The sequence below is a fragment of the Tetrao urogallus genome (assembly GCF_951394365.1).
Source record: "Tetrao urogallus genome assembly, chromosome: 1".
Lineage (NCBI taxonomy): Eukaryota > Metazoa > Chordata > Aves > Galliformes > Phasianidae > Tetrao > Tetrao urogallus.
In genome coordinates this window covers 138,600,442-138,619,505 of record NC_136813.1, presented here as the reverse complement: position 1 = coordinate 138,619,505, position 19,064 = coordinate 138,600,442, and the positions used below count along the sequence as shown (strand labels likewise).

Here is a 19,064-nt window from a genome sequence, read left to right as displayed (position 1 = left end):
AACACAATCTTAAACCCCTCTGCTCCATTAACCACTGAAAGCTGCAAAAAAATTGCATATGGAGAGAATGACTCCTGCTTGTCTCTAGAAATTCATTTTTCTTTTCTTTCTGTCCTAAACACAATCACCTGTTGTCCTTTATCTGGGCAGTCTGCAGTTTGAGAATGACCATCTCTAAAATAAACAAGAATTTAGTCCCTGACTGATGTTTTCAGTGTTACTGACACAGAAGTACATTCTACTAATACATAACACTAATACACACACAGTTAATACATTAACTAAATCTGACTCAAAACTCTCCATACGTACAGTTCCATAAATGGGCTATTAAAAGCTCCCACTGGATCTATGCACTAGAAATGAAGTGTCTGCAACAAGCTTACACACATCACCCATGTTTCTGAATCATGAAATATTTATGACTACTCAGCAGCACACACAAATTTTTGGATGGAAAGAAGGGTGGAGAAAAAGACGTAAAGGCTAACGGGGGGAAAGGACTTAGATGAGCTGGACGAAAGATAGGAAGCATGGGATGATCAAGCACAACAAACACATGAGAATTCACTACAAGGAGTGTCAAAGAAAAAGAGCAGAACACGCAACACAGTACAAAGCAGTAATATTTTTGAAGTACAATTTGATTTTTAAATGTGCCCTAGATACAACATTGCGTAAATTAAAATCTATGCTCTCCTGCAAGGTGACAGCTGTGGGGCTAAGCTGTGAGAAGAAGTTGGGATGATCCGATCCATCCTTACCTGCGCTGTTATTCTCATTAGAATTGCTGTTCATTTCAAAGAGGAAAGAAACATCTCCTTTATTTCAGTATTAAAAGCTTCTTGATAGGTATGCTATGGCATATTTCCAGTCAACTGATATGCAACACTTGTCTCTGTTTCGTTTACTATGGAATTCTATTTTATATTCTTTGTTTCTCGTTACACATCCATAATTAAGTGGTTAACTTGTTTTTAGGCAAATTACATGCACTCTGCAGCAAAGAATGGCCAAAAAGGAAAAGAAGATTTCAAGAACTTTCATATTCCAAAATTGAAGCACACACTAGGTTCAAAATATTTCATACATCATAAATAGAGAGGACTTTATTAAAATGTCTGTGCCTTCAGATACTTCACAACAGTGATTAACACAACAAAAATCAGAACTGCCTTATGTCTAAATGAAAGAGATGGGTAATGGCTGATTTGTTACTAATACACGTCAATTGTTTTATGTACTAAGTAGAATGTACTAGTTTTCTTTTAGCCATAGCAATACAAAATGTCTGCTCTTTAACAGACATGTGGGTTCCCTTTTCCCAGTTTCAGAAGTAGTAAAAACTGCCACAGGAATATGTGAAACCCTTGTCACCTGCTAGATAATGACAGGATTGAATCATTCTGTAGGGCCTCTTTCCTTTCTCATTTTATTAAGAAAAGCTTAATGACTCCCGACTAAGATGAGAAAAAAATCTACATGATGAATCTCCTTCCTTCTGGATCCAGAAACTGGGTTGGAAAGTCATCCCAGATCCAACATTCACTGCATCTTTATTTGAACAGAAATACTGAGAGAAGCAGCCTTTTCTGTAATGTCTTAACAGTTCTGCATCAGCACTAAGCCTGGATGATGGTACATGAAGCTAAAAATGAAGAAAATCCTCACTAAATTGCTTTGAATGTTCAAACAGACTGAGTTCCCTTTCTCAGCTGAGGCTCGTGCCACTTCCAGTTTTTCCTCAAAGCATTTGTTTATCCATAAATTTGTCATAAAAATGGCCTTACCTCAGCTGCATCTTGCTGGTCTCTGAAGACAATTGCATTTTTTATAGTTTGAATAAAAAATCCATTCAGTTCCTTTTGTTTCTTGTTTGGCAGAATCCGAAGCAATGGGATCATTATGAATGGGAAAGAAACTGTAAGAGATTTTTACGAAAGAAAACACTGAAGTAGAGTGTAAAAGCATGTAATACCCCCCTCCTTTCATTAATATTACAAATCTCATCAACTGGGATGCGTTATTTTTGTGAAAGCTGTTTTTTTCTACTTTCTCTCCCTTCCACTCCTGTATGTCAGTACAGCACTTCCTTTTACAATTTCCATTTTGGCTGTGACTTCTCTGCTTGAACAGATGCCCACCAAGCTTGCCCTGACTTGCAAGTCTTCCATAATGCTTCCAGATTTCAGTTCAGCTTCCTGATGCCACAGAGCCAATACAACAAAGGGAGGAATAATTTTCCTTGCCTATGCAAATAATTACACACAGGAGGTGGGGGAATCTTGACTTAGCCTAGGAGATTCTGGCACTGATGCATGCAACTGTGTGGTAGTCATTCCCATTTACAGCTTTTCAATACTTGGGCATTGGTTTACTGCACTCTGCACTCCTTTGCTTTTCAAAGCGGATCAAAGATTCTTCAGATAGAAAGTTACTACAAGGATGGTCTCCAGTCCATCACCTTTAGAGTCAGGTGCTAGACACCAGAGTGCAGTCCTGTACTAAAACAGACCTGTAATTAACTCATGAACAGTTTAAAACTGAGAGGAAAAAAAAAGTCATCAGAAATCCCCTGCTGCCAATAGCATAACACAGTTTTCAAATTAAGTCTTTTTTGTTTGTTTGTTTGTTTTGTTTTGTTTTTTAATGGAGGACCCAGTATTAGAAACTAGGAACAAATCTCTGTCCCTTCAGAAATTAGTCACAAATCCCACTTTGCAACCAGGTTAAACATTAACCTCAGGACATTTTGGATGCACAGTTCCAGAAGGAAACAGTTCATGTGCTGCTAGTACAGGTGCAATCTGTAATGCCAGTAGGATCAGATGGGCACAGGAATCTTTGCCACCGCAGTACCTGACACTACTGTGAACAGGTCTAGATAGCAATACTGTGATAACGTTATCAATATTAATTACGTTGCAGCTTCTTCAGCCCCACTTCTCACTGCCCTACTGTTTCAGATCTGGAGCTAAATTATTCTGTACCATATTGTTGCATTCCCAATCTATCCATGTGAAAATAAACTGATTCTCTTAAAGACAACCTGTGCTGGCACTTAACCATCCTTATCCTTTACAGCATCAGCTAGGCTACTTCTATTTATTTAAATGAGAATTTAAAGGACTCATGTTATCTGTTTATGCTCATCTACGTCTCTCCTGGTTATTAGTCCACTGCTGTTTATGGGTGGGATTTCAGTCTCTCTACCAAGTAATGTGGATGCACAAAAGCTTTGTTCTCAGGCTTCCAAAGGCCACACATAATTTATAAAATATGTATTAGGTAACAGTTACTCTGTTTTAATATAGAAGTATAGCCCACAGGCTATCGGTCCCAGAAATGTTCCACTCAAATCAGGATGAAGCATTGCTTTTTGTGACTCAGTTTCTGGAGGAAGTTACATTAACCATGACAGGAGTTGTAGATCATACTATGATATTCTAAAGGATATACTTGGGCTGTAGGTTGAATTCTGAACACATCTGAAATAAGTCTGCAATACATCTTCCTGCTCCTGCTTGAGCTTCTTTTGCATGAATGATTTTCAGAAAATAACCATAAAGAACTAGACAAAGGTGGACTATACTTACGGATTAGAAAAAGAAGAGGCTTAAACAAAGACATTTCAAAGAATGTTCTGCAATTCTTAACAAAGGGGTCATCAGGGTTCTTCTGAGAATCCACCTCAGTACCAAAAGCTACACTACCAACAACATCCAAAGTAAAGCAGTTGTAACACCTGCATTGAGAATAATAAACCATTAGCTGTAAGTTACATACTCATTAATATATCGATCCCATAAACACCATGTAACATCAATTTTAGTCTCTGATTTTCTTTTTGTTTCTAGATTTGAGTTTTAACAGATGTTTCCATCATTCTGACATATGCCAGTACTTACTAATAACAATCACTTCTTCTAAATCAAAATGCTTTCCTGTAGCTCAATAATTTTACTAATAATTTATTTTAAAAAATCAAGTGTATTTGTTATTATCTAGAAATCTAATGTGGAAATTCATAACCAGTGTTTGTAGTTTGCAAAAGAGAAAATTTCTCACTTAAAAATGCAGAAACAACATCTCATACCAGTTCAGTTCTGAACATTTCTGAACATTCTGAACATTCTGAACATTCATAACAGTTCTGAACTGTTAGTCACAAGACTTCTGGACTAGCTGGATTACTGTGTTGAGGCCAATGGAACGAAGTTCAACAAGACCAAGTGTTGGGTCCTTCACTTTGTCCACAACAACCTCAGGGAATGCTACAGGCTTGGAGCAGAGCGGCTGGAAGACTGTATGGAGGAAAAGGACCTGGGGGCATTGGTTGACACTCAGCTGAACATGAGCCAGCAGTGTGCCCTAATGGCCAAGAAGGCCAGTGGCATCCTGGCTTGTATAAGAAATAACATTGCTAGCAGGAGCAGGGAGGTGATCATTCCCATATACTCAGCTATGGAGAGACTGCATCTCGAGTATTACGTTCAGTCTAGGGCCCCTCACTACCACAAGAAAGATGTCTGGAGTGTCCAGACAAGGGCAATGAAGCTGATGAGGGATCTGAAGCACAAAGGTACTGGGATTGTTTAGTCTGGAAAAAGGGAGGTTCAGGGGAAACCTTACCACTAGAACAGTTACAATTACCTGAAGGGAGGTTGTGGTGAGGTAAGGGTCAGCCTTTTCTCCCATGTAACTAGTGATAAGATGAGAAGGGAGGTGAGGGTTGGATATTAGGAAAAATTTATTCTCCAAAAGTGACCATTAAATGATGGAACAGGCTGCCCAGAGTGGTGGTGGAGTCACTGTCCCTGGAGATGTTCAAGAAATACATGGATGTGGCACTGAGCGACATGGTTTAGTAGGGAAATATTGGTGCCAAGTAGTCAATTGGACTAGATGATCTTGGAGGCTTTTTCTAACCTTGGTGATTCTATGATTCAGTGAAAAGGTCCCTAAGTAAAACTTCCTATTAAGGATTTCTTTCTTGTTATTGATAGCTCCCTTCTAATACAAAATCCCAGTCAAAACCAAAAGGAACTGACATCACATGAAACCCGTAATTCTTCAGAGGAGAAGCAAACTTTTTAAGAGCTACAAGTGATGTGTAGACCTTGGCATCAACACTTTAGAACTTACTGAATCCTTCCCCACATATCTGATCATTCATCAAGCTTTTTTTCTAATGAGCATTAGCGCATATAGTAACTTGAAATAACGAACTGCAAATGTGAAATATCCTTGCAATCTTCTGATTCTTCCGATCTGTTTGCAATTGAGTGTTTTGCTATATTTTTTCTGTGACTGTTCTTTACTACAAAAAGCTAATATCAAATTCTTCTGGTGTCTTAACCCAAGTGAGCGCGAATTAGAAAAAGACAGGACTAGGGCCCAGTATATTCCATGTATATACCATGAAGCAGAATACCTCTAACTACGATACTTGGACCACAGCCATTCTAAGGACTCTAAGGCAAATGCGGAAGAAAAAAAATGCTATAGAGTTAAGTAACAACTTTAGATTTTCACCTCTTGCACACACACTAAATGTACTATTGAATATTGAAATATTAAAAGAGAGATTCCACAATAAAATAGTTTCAGATGTATTCAATCACTTATCTCACAAAGCTTAAATATTACATTTTGAGTTGTTGACAAAACACAAAATGGCTAAAGACAACTAACATACAGAAGACAAGAGATTGCAAATAGAGTACCTACAACCAAAAAATAGCTCCCAAGACAGAGAGAATCACATTTATATATGTCAGACTGGCTGAAATGGAAGTACGATAACACAACTGGAAGATCATATTTTCAGATGGTCCACATCACTCATTTCGACTTTACAAAAGTGCCTCTTGAGAGGTGAAACCCCATCATGGATCAATAGCTAGAAAACTAGGCAAAGAAAAAGGACAAATGCAAAAAAGGGAAAAACCCAGGAGGACTGAAAAGTTCAATTTTAATCAAAGCACTATGGTAAGCGCAATGTATCTCCAAGTTTCATAGTAACTCCTTAGATGTATAATATAAAGAGATCTTTGTACACACACAGGCACTTGCATACATACATACACATGTACTGTGCAGGGGATGGATAAATAGTGGCTAAATATTCATTCCTTTAGATGAAAAAAAATTATTTGCACTACTCCAGGTTGGGGGAAGTCATGAGGAACTTCAGAAGATGCTGATCAACCTAGCAAATGATGTGTAGGTAAAACAGTGCCTAACAGAAAGGATGTACTTGAACTATGCATACATCATACAGATGCCTTAAAAAAAACTGTGTCTGCTCAGAGAAGAGCGTAGAAAATATTGAGGGAAGATCCCTGCTGAAAAAGCAACAAAAAATAAGATAATACAATCATAAATGCATAACAAATAGGAGAAAGCACAGTACAGAAAATATTAAAGTGTCATTTTATAAATTAGTGGTGCATTCTAATCTGGAGTACCAATCTCATTGTTTCACAAAAGGCTAGCATGCCATTAGACAGGGTTAGGAGGAATGTGGCAAGAATGATTAAGCGCTCAAGAAATCTCATACAAAAAAAGCATGAAAGTAATGGAACAGAAGGATTTGATACTAGGTCAATTCCTATATTTGTACATTATTGGCAGAAAGTAGACAGTAGTCGAACAGGGACTGGTGCAACTTTTCTTTCTGCTTCCAGATGTTAAAACTTCATTAAACAACAACTGGAAATACTGTAGATGCTTTCCCAAAATTACTTTTAAAGCATGCAGTGTCTCCCCCCAAGGAAGAAAAGGCATCTGTATTACACATCCTTTGTTCTGTGATTTCCACTTATAAAAGCAAGAGAAAAAAAAAACTTCTGTTATGCATACAGTAGGTGAATGTTTAGAATAATTGTTGAATTTCTGATACTGACCTTTTTTTAAAACCTGGTATTAGTTTCTGGTATGTTGAACGTACCTTTGGATATCAAAAGCTCTGCCAGAATCTGCATAGACTTTCAAGTTACTCAGCAAGACATCACAGGCCTGGTTTATTAGTGGTACCATCTAGAAAGGAACGCATTCCATTATGAATATTGTTAAAAATTGTGAAAAATAACAATAATTTAAAAATCAATTATTCTAAGTTAGTCTTATCCAGTAGACGGCATAAAGTTCTTTGGTTCTTCCACAGGTGCGGTCAGGCACTTTTGCATGGGTAAGATAAAATGCTGGGATTACCTGTTAAAAGTAATCCTACATATTATAGGAAAACCACTCTCCAGCCTGGGGCCTGAACTCAAGAGGCCCTGATGCATATTTGACCTTTAATTCTTGTCCACCTATGGCTATATACCTAGATAGTCTTCTTTTTTTTTAAATAATTCCCTGTCCCATCTGATGATCTATCATGATGCATATTTACAGTACAGTGTATTTAGGTAACATACACTCCAGATCAGCAGGAATAATGTTTTCTATGGTTCCATAGTCTTATAAAGATATCACGACCAGAGGCCCAGCATTTCCATTCCCCTATCCCTCAGTCTGAGGAATTTAAGGCACACATCGGGAAAAGCCATGCATATCACTACAGTTTCATGAAGGAAAAGTACAGCTGTTACACCCAAGAAAAGGGTTGCCTCGAGTGGCTAGCAGTTCTTTCAGTCACTGGCACATGATGGTCAGGTAGAACTAACCCACAGCCTGCTATAGCTAACAGTGAAATATTCTCTTCTTTAGTACTTCATGGAAACCAGACACAGGCAACCACCAAGATTTCCTGTAACTCTTTACATATATAAGGCATCAGACACTTGTCTTGATTACACATTCAGGAGGGGCAGAGGAAGGAGGCTGACTGCTACTTTGAGTGAGGGAATAGCAGCAACCCAGCCATTACCCCAACAACACTACCTACCATGACTCTTTCTCCACAGGCTGCTGAGAGATCCTCCTACAATTTAGTACCCCAGCCTTGCCTCAGTTATGCCAAGCACTAGCAGACATATGCACAGCAAACCATCTTTCCTTCCTGAGCAACCTCCTTCAACATACGGATGTCAACAAACATGAGAACACACTTGTCCTACTACTCTGACATTCTTGTTACCAAAAAAGACTTACTGCAGCCTCTCAGCACAATCCAAAAGCTCTGCAGGCTGCCCAGCCAAGTCCATTTTGCTTGGCACTTCTACCTCTGTGAAACTGGCATAACACTTTGTGTGCAGGCACACTGCCATCCTAACACATGGGCAAGACTATACGCAGTCAAAAGGCCAACGTGGGAGCATCCAATGTGTTTTCCGAAGGCAAAGTCTCAGTTAAGAATGTATTGAGCAGCTCTCAAGGTCTCATACCTATACAGGACAGCGCAGATTGTTGCTATTTCAGTTCAAAGCTGGATTGATTTGGGCTGTGCAACAGGAGTCTCACAAAACAATTTTGAAGCCAGGTTAGTATTCTGTAAAAGCAGCTGGTATGTATCTGCGAGGTGTGCACCATGTTATAAAGTTTTCTGCCCTTTTTGCTTTCAAAAGAAGGTCCCCTGCAGTGAGCTTCTTCTCAAATGGTTCATCAAAATTAACACATTTCTGTTCAACACACTGAACCAGGGTGAAATGCTTTATGTTCTCTGGGTCCAGACCTTCCAATGAATTGAGCCAGTCAAGGAGAACAAAATGCAAATCCATATTTTAACAGGTACGATGTTTTCTAAACAGATGGTAATCATTTCAGATTTTTCTTTTATTGCCTTATTTTCTCTTTTCTTCAGCACATCACCAGACTTGAAACCACCCAGCTGGCTGCTATTGCTTTCCAACAGCTGGCAGACATGGTCAGGGCACGTATTCCTGGCCAGGGCACCTCACAGCACGTCTGAACTTCCCACATTCTACTAGCCTTTCAAAATACTGTTGCAATTCATTTCTAGCCATAAGATATACTTGCTAGCAAACCTAACCAGGAAAATGGGGAGAGGGACACATGGATTTGATTTATTGTTAGAATCATAGGAGAGTCATATTAAGAAGACTTTCTTTGCATATGAAAGCTACAGAGGATGTATACTCAGGAATCCTGGGCTTGGGTTTTTATTCTCCTGAGGGACATAAATTCTTCCAAGATTGCTAACTACAAAGACCACAGACTGAAAGATTCTCAAGTCCCTTAATACTTTAAACTCTTTGTTCAATCATCAAGAAAAATAAAGTAGCATTGAGGGAGGTGAACTGCACCAAACTTCAGAAATCGGCACAATAACAAACACGTTGATCTGCACTGCCTTGGGTATCACTAGCTTCCTATATGTTATCATTTGCCAGTCAAAATATAAAAGCTGCATAACCTGCCTGAGATTCAGATCTTGGTGGGTAAACAAACCCCAGCTGCTCTGTGTTCAGATTGGCTGAGAGTAACAGGATGAAGAAAAATCTAAACAATATGGTCCCTGTAAATATTTGATCTGCCAGTTATCTAATAGCAAGAGTAGCCCAGAGTCCAAATTTCTTTCTTTTGCCAAAAGAGAGCATTTGGGGTTAAGGTTTTCATGATGCCAGGGGCTTTGCTGCATTAATCCTGCCAATACGCGATTTGGCACATAACAACAATTAGCTTCCGATTCTGCGTATGCAGAGTGCATGGGGATGTTTGCACTGTTTAAAGGCATCAGCCTCACATTCCTCTAGTTTGATGTGGTCCCTTACTATTTACTATTATCATTCTGTTTATTATTAGCACCAAAACTGTAAGGTAGAAGCCTGGATTTTATTCACGATAGGCAGACATACTGCAGACTTCGTTGTTCAATACAGTATGGTGAGGTCATGGCAAGCCTCCTGTCCTACAAGTGAGATAAAATACAAGGGAAGAAGGAGGGAAAAAAGATACATCCTCAGCATAAGACTATCTTCTGTTCCACATTTCAAATCACTGACTAAAACCAGGAAAAGTACAGAGGTCTATTTTCATCAGGGAGGGAGTCTCCTTCTCTGGAGATATTTAAGACCCATTTGGATGCTTGCCTGTGCAACCTACTGCAGGGAATACGCTTTAGGAGGGGGTTGGACTTGATGATCTCCAGAGGTCCCTTCCAACCCATATTTGATTCTGTAAACCCCTCACAGTGGGGCCCTGCTATTCATGGGCACAACTTATCAAGGAGAGCAACTCAACCATACACTCGAGTTGCAGCCCAAGGATATGTACATTTCACATATCAGCTCTTAACTCAGTGATTTGCCTCAACTAAAGTGAATGCACCTGCTTTACTTAATAGCAACAGCAATTTCCAGAGTCCCTTCCAAAAAGCCTCTGACTACTGTCTAAGAGTAGAGAAAATCAAGGAACCCTCTGTGGCTGCGCTGTCAGATACTGTCCTAGTGGGATCTGAAAGATCTACACACCTTCAAGTGACACTAGAGGATTTTCTTGCACTGCTTTGTTATGTTATCACAAGTTCTGCTTTGTGTCTCCCTTCATTTGAAGGAAAATCCCTTAACACAAACTCCACTTCACAGGTTATTTAGGACAATGCTACATTACACAGCACTCTTTTCTTTAATTTTTGTGTTCTGTTTTGTTTTAATAGTTAGTTAATGGAGAAGAGGACACCCAGCATACTGATAGGAGATGACAAGAGTACTGCAGCACCATCAGAATAAATAAAAATCAATAGGTTTTCTGCTGGTGTTGGCTGTAAAAGAGAGCAAAGCTATTTATCAAGTCTGACAAGGGGTTCGGAACTGCAGGATCATCACAGGCACCACAGTAAAAAAGAGAAATAAGAAATACTAAATAGGGAATCAAGATCAGTACAGCAAGATCACTAACGTATCAGCTTGTTTCAGTACATAATAGCTGAGGAGAGCATGACAGGGACACAGGGAACTTCATCTTTTACTTTAAAACCTCCAGCTATATTACTTCACAAATTTCTCATGCATTACAGCTTGGATCAACTTTCAGTGGTTGTTAATATTCCCATTTAACAAATGAAAAATGTTGCATGTACAGAGAATTTAAGTAGCTTCTACTGATCTCACAAAGGCAGTCTGTGAAATGAAGGCTGGAAGTGAAATGCCTTGGTTGTCTTGCTTCCTATCTTTCCTCATTCTCAGTGCTCCCACAGCAATGGTACATAGAGTCTACTTAAGAGTCTCACTGTGAAGCGCTTAATATCAGATCTGCTACCAATCCCAGCGGCATCTCATGTGGGATGAGACTGCCAAATATTACTGCAGTATCACACCTAAAAGTCATCTAACTATGCTCACCATTACAGCAGTTGAATTTAGTGTTACTTGGAACCAAACCTTCCTTCAGATGAAGTGGAGTGTTTTATTAATCTTTGCATATACATTTGAAAAAGAAAACTTAAAAGAGAGAACACAGAGAGTATGGAACTCCTGGACAACACTAGCAAAGCAGAGCACAGCTTCTTAAGTAAGAAATCGAGGATACAGAGCAAACGCAAAAGATGCTAGAAAATTCTTGGAAAGTGTTGGAAAATCAATCTCTAAATTCAAGCAGCAATCATTGCACTGGCTCCCCAACAGCTCTAGAACCTCTGGTTTCAATTAATTGCTCCTAACTGTACACATTTCCGGGATCAAATTTTCTTCATTTGGCAATCAGTTCTTGGAAGCTTTTGCCAAACGGAGATGAAATTTATCATGCTTAGTGAAATTCTCAGTGACACTACACCAATATTGTGGAGAGAAAAGGGCAAAATACATCTCTGTCCCCAGCCACATCAGCTCAGTGGAGTATTATAGGTCAAACCCTAGCAAAATATATTCTCTCTGGGTTTTGTCCTGTACTGGACAGCTCGAAGAGTAGATGATCAGTTTCTGTTATTGCTAGTACTGAAGCTATCTTTTGGCATCATTACAGAATCATGTGTTTCTGAAATGGAGATATCAGGAGTCTGTACCCAACTCTGGCTCTCTGCACATCTTCTGTCTGAAGGAATTGCAATGGGGAGTACAGAGTTGTTAACATTTATAGCTCTGTCACAGGCTAATAGCTCCCAGTTCTTTCGGAGTGTCCAGACAGAAAAGTGTATGTTCATAGCACATCTAGGGGCTTGCAGCGCACAGGGAAACCACGCTCCAGAGCTACTCTGATGTTATATGGTCTCCCAGTGATGCCGGAGCATTTGCACAGAGGAACAAAAGAAAGGTAGACATCCAGGGTGAACAGAGAGGGAGATTGTGGTGATTTTTTTTTTCAGAGTTCAGATATCTGTGGCAAAGGAATCAGCGTCCTAGGAGAAGAAATGAGGTATTTATGTGGCAGGATATATAAAGAAGTATCAAACAACAAGTCCAAGTTCTTATGCAATAAATTCATAACAAAACTAACTCATTTATAATTCATTGGGTTAGAGAGGAAGAGTTTGTTATTAACAGGATGCCTTCTAGATAACCCTGAATACTCTCTAGTATGGCCAATAGTAGCACACAGTATTTCTATTTCCATGCTTCTGTGTAAGTTTTGGCAGAGTACTGAATGTGGGAGAGTTAAATAGTGGGATCATAATTAATGAGCATTGATTTCCTTCAAGAAGTGTTGGTATGGCTACTAAATTAAACAACACGAGAAGCATACGAGTAAAGAGTTGCATTAACTTCAGATCCAAGGACTATCCATCTATTTGGGTTGAAAGAGAACTGCGGCGTACATCCATACAAAAGAGGCTTTTAAGCTAACATAGACTTATTGCCAGTATTTCTGTGGACAGGAAGGGACAGTCTTCTTGTGAATAAATGAAACAGAGAAATAAAGTTGGGCCTTTTTAAAAACTACTCTTCTCTCTCTTTGTTTTCCTACTTTGTGTAGACTAGGGGGAGAAAAATAGCATTCCCAGGTAACTTAGAGCCTACACCCTGTACACAAAGTTTGGAAGAGGTTGAACAGGAAAAGCTGACCATCAAGTAAAAGTGAAGATTGCAATTCTTGCGTGCATGCTGGATACAAGGTGCTAAGCGGCCCACCATTTTACCTTCTACCAGCACCTCCTCCAGCACTGCAACTCCACCACAAAGCGTTGTGAAGTGAGCAACGTGACTTCTCCCACCTCAGTTTCATTGAGTCAAACCCTGCAGACCCGTATCTGCCTGGCCCCAAAGCAGGACACAGAGGGTCTCAGCCTGCTCACCCTCGCCTCTCTCTGCTGGTGCTGGCAGAGGTAGCTCTGTGCAAACCAGGGGAAAGAGGGCATTATCTTTTGTCAATTCACCAGCAGAGAGCCAAAGCCGGGAGCTGAGCTTTGCCAATGACCTGCAGTAAGGCAGATTAATTTCAGCTCAGAAAATGCAAAAACTATCCTCTCCCACCACACCATCAGCGACTAATCGGTTGAATATTTAAAAATCCTCGTGTCCATAAAATTCCACGATGGAGCCGGTGACAGAGCAAATGTCGAGGTGCATAACCAATGATATTGTCAGTTGTGATTAATCAGCATCTCCAGCAGGCTTGCGGCCAATTAGAATTTACCATAATAAGGAGGTGACAGCCGGCGTTGCTAAGCGACCGCTGTCTATAGAGCCGAAAGAGCCAGACACATTTAGATGTTACTGTGGATTTCGACAGCGGCATGTCAAAACAACACAAGCGTCTGCCCAGTGGAAAATTTTACAACCAAGAACTGGGCACCGGATTGAGGCATGCCTCCCTTTCAGAATAAAATCCATAAAGGAAGAAGTGGTGGTTTATTGGTTATTTTTTCCTTTGAAAGAAGACTTTAACCAGTCGATCATTTATCTGCATTTAATTAAGAGATATCGTGTCACTGGAATAGAACTTTGTTACTGAGTAATGGGTTCCCGTGGCTAAGTAAATGCTGAGATGTTTATAGGAAATTAGCATCAGGTCAACGTGGAGACATTTATTTTCAGTCAGAGGTATTTATCTGGCAATGACATTCTGTTCCAGTGACTTATTTTATTATATGAAAGGATTAAAGAATAAAAGGAGGGGGGAAGGAGATGGAGAAATGAAAATAGACTGACAGCAGTTCCCGTGTTAACGTGAGAGCTGCTGACTCTGCAAATAATGAAAAGCTACGCTCCAGTTGGGAGCAATAACCTTTTCTGTACTCTAGCTCATCCCTAAAAAGGCTGGAGTAAGATTTTATTTATTTATTTTTACTTTGCTACACTTTTATATCGTATATATAGAGAGAGAAGATCATCTCCTCAGATGAGCTATTCTGACTTACACCGGTCTATGACATGGATCACATTGTACACTCTCAACTGGATATACTACTAAGATCTAAGCAAATTGAAAAGCGGCAGAATTTTTAACCTATCCTTAATACGGAGTAGATGCTTACACAAAAGAAAACTACACCTTCTAAATCAGGAAAGCAACACTGCCTATACCTTACCTCTTTCAGTTTGGCATCACTGAAGGCTGGGGTCAGCAGGCTCCGGACATACTTCCATCTCTCATCACGAAGACAAAGGATGCTGTCAAGCATTGGCTTGGAAATCAAGTTTGGCTTCTAAGTCAAAAGAAAACATGATTCAGTTTTAACACAAAGGCAAGTAAAGCCTACTGGAGGCTCTAGAATTTGGTAAGACTGGCCGTGAATGGCATTGCATTGCTGTCCCAGGATGACAGGGATTCAAGTCAGTCCCAAACACCAAGGTAAACACCGATGAAGCTACAGAATATTTCCCTCTTGTTGCCTGCATTTCTCCTTGGTCTTGTAAAAGCCCTAGGTCAGTCATCAGCTCCTTACTCAGACTGTTCTGGTTCTGTCGCTTCTGATGTTCTCCTGTGATTGCCAGCTCTCCTTTGCTGAACCCTGATTTCTTTTCTCCCTTTCTAAGGTGACTAGCAAGAGGACCTGTCAACACTCCTTCTCTGTGTGACATGAGTGCCAACATACTGCACGCGGGTGTTGGTGGGGGACACGATTCCTGGTGACAGCTGGTATGTCAGACTGTTACATGCATTTTCAAAGTCTTCTGAAAATATGTTGATTAGAAAGCAAGTTTCGGTCCTTATTCTGTCTGTAAGGAACTCTCTCAGAGTGTTTCTGAATGAAGATGTTCTGGCTTGGGGTTTTTACTGCTTCAGAACTTGGTCTAACATATTAGTAGCTTAAAGCATTGTCCCATGAAGTTCTGTACTGAGATAATTGCTATGGATTTGCTAAATGTGAAGAAACCCCTTTACACAGAACAGTGATACATCAAGAAGAGGACATAGATTTATTTTTTAAAGAGAGGAAGCATGTCAGAAAACAACATAATTTTATCTAGAAAAGGCCTTATAGAAAAATCTCCAAAAACTTCTATTATTTTCAGAGATGATTTTCCTAATTGTTCTTGAAGACATCCAAAAATCAAGATTTGATAACCTCCCTGGGCAATCTGTTCCAGTGCTGGCTTACTTTCACCAAGGCAGCACCAGCTCTGTTCCTATACAGTGTGTACTATTTGTGTTATCATGAGCAGGCATAGACAACAGGTTATTCATTCCATGTGCTGCAGGCTGTTTTCCTCCCTGTTCACCCCAGAATGCTACACACCACAGCACGACACTGTTGACTCATGTCCTGGCTTATGGTTCAATGCAACTGTCAGACTTTTTTTTCTGAATAACTGCTCCCTAGGAATTATTCCTCAGCCTTTATCTTTGAAGCTGGTTACTCCTAAAAGTAGTATATGTTGAACTATGACTGTTCTTTTTATGATTACTTCTGACTGATCAAGATCACTTTCAGTTGTAGCTGTTTCTTTCACAGCACCCTTCATCCTTCCCAGCTCAGTACCTTCTACACAGTGTTATCACGCTCAATGCTGCCACCATCTAAACCATTAAGAAAAGTACTGACCAGCATTTGTAAAGTGCCTGCCTCTGGGATCCATCTGACACATGCCTTCATTCTAACAGTGGACTGTCCTTAAACCCTTCCCACGTCATCTTCAATCAGTATTTCATGTATTGCACTGCCATTTCCTCCAGACAAATCATTCTAAAATTGGTGGGTGGGGATGAGAGGTGTATGTCGCAGTGCAGATAACACGTTATAACAAGACACTCACTTGTGCACTTGAGATCTGGCACCTGCCCAGGATAGCAGTGGTTGTATAGCCCCTGGGTGAACAGCAACAGGAGTCCCAGTACTTTCCCAGGAAAGATGCAAACCCACAAAAAGTACATGTTGGCATTCCCAACATTATCCATTGACTCCTTTCACACTCTTAACACTTTTCTGAGTCTTTATTTTGTTACTAATGTACATAAAGAATAAGTTCTTACCACCCATTACACACCTGAATACCTTTAGATTTTATTGTCCCTACATGCTCTTCTTTTAGCCTTGCTCCTGGAAATCAGACCTATTTTCCACTTTATAAAAACCCTTTTTCCCTTTAGGGGCAGTGAAATGTTCATGATTTAGCAACAGTGGTCTTCTACTGCATATCCTTAACTTTTTTGCGTATTGGAAGAATTTGTATTTAATATCTTCTTTAAGAAGCTGCCAGCTCTCCTTAACACCTTTTCCCTTTACACTTGCCAGGAATCTCACCACATTGCATAAGCTTTTAAAATGCAGAAGTTCATTTTATATTGTAAGCAGTCTAATGTGATAGTTTTAAACAGTCAGCAACACCACCCTGTGTAGTATAGTAAAGCCACTGAGCTGACAGTACAGACCAGTTTCGAGCAAAGATGAGTTGTTTTCAAGTGGAAGAGTATGCAATGGGATATTAAGCTGAACGAAGACATAGAACCAGGTATTCTCATGAGATGACTACTCTGAGTAAAATACGGGTACCTCTCTACCATACACAAAGCCCATACTACTTCATGTGATAAGGAAAATCTGGACAGGCAGTCAAAGCTGAAGTTTGGACTGTTTTCTCCGAGTATCCTCTTTAAATAAATTACCTGTTAAATAAATTATCTGTCTTGTTTTTACTTGGAGAAAGTACCAGACACAAGTTTCTGCTCCACACTTATTGTGCAATGTTAGGGAAGCTTTTTACACTAAATCTTAGCTCAGATGGTCACTGAGTAAGTATTCCTTTTTTCTTTGCTCTTTGGCTTCAAGCCCAGAAGACCAGACTACAGAGCCTCTGAGCACTCACTGATGCAACTGAAATAACAAAAGAAAGAGAATATGATTTGATCACACAAAATATATTGACCCTAGAAATGAGGTCATCAAATTGGGCCCCCAAATTAGCAAACGCTTCTGGACCCTTGCTCCTGATTTATGAAGGGGAGATACCATATCACCTCTTCTGAATTGCTACTAATACATCGACATTTCTGAATTGCTCAGAAAAAAAGTGAAAGAATGGAAAGGCAGTTCCCACAAGGAAATGATTGATTAGTTTTCCAAGCAAGATTTGAGTTGTGTGCAGGAAAATAAAAAGGAAAAAGGAAAAAAATAGAGAGCAACACTTGGAAAAGTATTTTGCATCCACTTCTGAACTGAAGGCTGCCCAATATGTGCACTTTATAAGACAGATCTCCTCTGGAAGACAAAGCTCCACTTAGATAATAGCAGATGAGATATAAATCTGACTGTGTTTGACTTGAAAGCAAAGCCTCTTCCTAAAACCAAACATTCTCCCCTGAAAATGCTCCTAATTGCATGAAGACTGTATATACAGTGCATTCACAGAAAGGGGACCTGTTACAGAACAGGAAGACTGTTAACTGAAATGCTGTAACTATGACACTAACCGTAGCATTGCCTTTTTAGCACTCTACGTCAGCAATGCTCATTTAGCACATTTTTGGTGTGTACAGCATTATACATATTTAGATGCTGCAAGGAAAGAAGCACAATTTTGGCCATAAATTACTTTATTCTGTCTTTTTAAATTGGGTGTTCAAATACATGTTTATGTTAATTGGAATAGCATCAGTGTGACTGACAGCGGATAGCAGATTTCATTTATCGGGTTTTTCTTGTAATTTCTGCAAACATTTTTTTCATAATTGCATAACTTGTGTTGTAGGTTCTTGGAACAGGAATGAAAACGAATTTGATATAACAATGATCTTGATGTATCTTAGTGAAAGATGCAAGTGTTATCTCCTTCCAGATAGACAATGTACTAGCTGTATGTTACAATTCTTGATCCTATAAAATTCACTAAAACATATTACCGTGGAACGTAGCTGTAACATTTTCAGAGGTAGATTTTGTTTTTAAGGTGGGGAAGGAAATTGCTTCTAAGTCAAATGCAATCAGACTCATATTCCATCTGGCATTATCTAAACACCCAACAACTGCTTTGTAAATCCTTCTCCTGTGTAATCAACCATTTTTGACCCCAGTACAGTAATGCTGCTCAAAAATTATTGGCAGCATGGTAATCTGCTGCAGCATACCCACACTGTGCTACTGAGTTCCCACAATTGCAGATATGCTATGAGAAATAACAAAACAAAAACAAACAAAAAAAAAATTGCAGGAATTTGCTTTCAAACATCTTTGAAAGACCAGCGCTTTTAAAACAGAAACCAAATGTTTGTAGATGAGCAGCATCATTGTAATTGATGCAAGAATTCCCTCCCCATTATGCTGTTCCTTAGGCTGACCGTTCAGACCTAGTTATTGGCTTGTTCGTCCCCCAGTCAATTTGGCTTGCTGTGTATTTCTAAATAATTCAAGCCAACAACTGTTTGGCTCTGAGGCCAAGTGGTACAGCACACCTCCTGTCCCCAAGGTTAAATCGCTTTCCCGAAGAGAATGACTGTATCCAAACTGCTTATCGGTAGCTATGCATGTTAATCTCTTGAACTGTGCCCAGACTGTGTCTGGGGGAGACTAATCAATACAGGACAAAACCATGCTAAGAAGTACATCAATATGGACATCTGTAGGACTTACTCATGCACTAATATCCCAGCCCTGTTTTTTTTCCAGATTTGTTACTAAAGCCTTGGGCAATTCAAAAATTATTTTCTTTTTTTTTTTTCTTCTGAGTTTACCACCTAAAGGTTAGGGCTGCATCACGGGCAGCAGTGACTGTCTGAAGCAGCAGGAATCAGTGATGTGGTGATGAAGCAGCATCACCACAAAATTCCCTCAGAAATCTTTCCTC

General features: G+C 39.6%; 1 protein-coding gene across 1 annotated transcript in view; it reads right to left on the bottom strand.

The window, feature by feature from the left end:
- Positions 1-19,064, bottom strand: part of TBXAS1 (thromboxane A synthase 1) — a gene marked incomplete at both ends in the record, with an annotated part of 227,428 nt that overhangs the window by 88,148 nt on the left and 120,216 nt on the right. The window contains 4 exons of the mRNA XM_079549659.1: positions 1,791-1,921; positions 3,597-3,745; positions 6,953-7,041; positions 14,372-14,488. Coding sequence (XP_079405785.1) covers positions 1,791-1,921; positions 3,597-3,745; positions 6,953-7,041; positions 14,372-14,488 — 486 coding nt within the window. The remainder of the gene's footprint in view (positions 1-1,790; positions 1,922-3,596; positions 3,746-6,952; positions 7,042-14,371; positions 14,489-19,064) is intronic.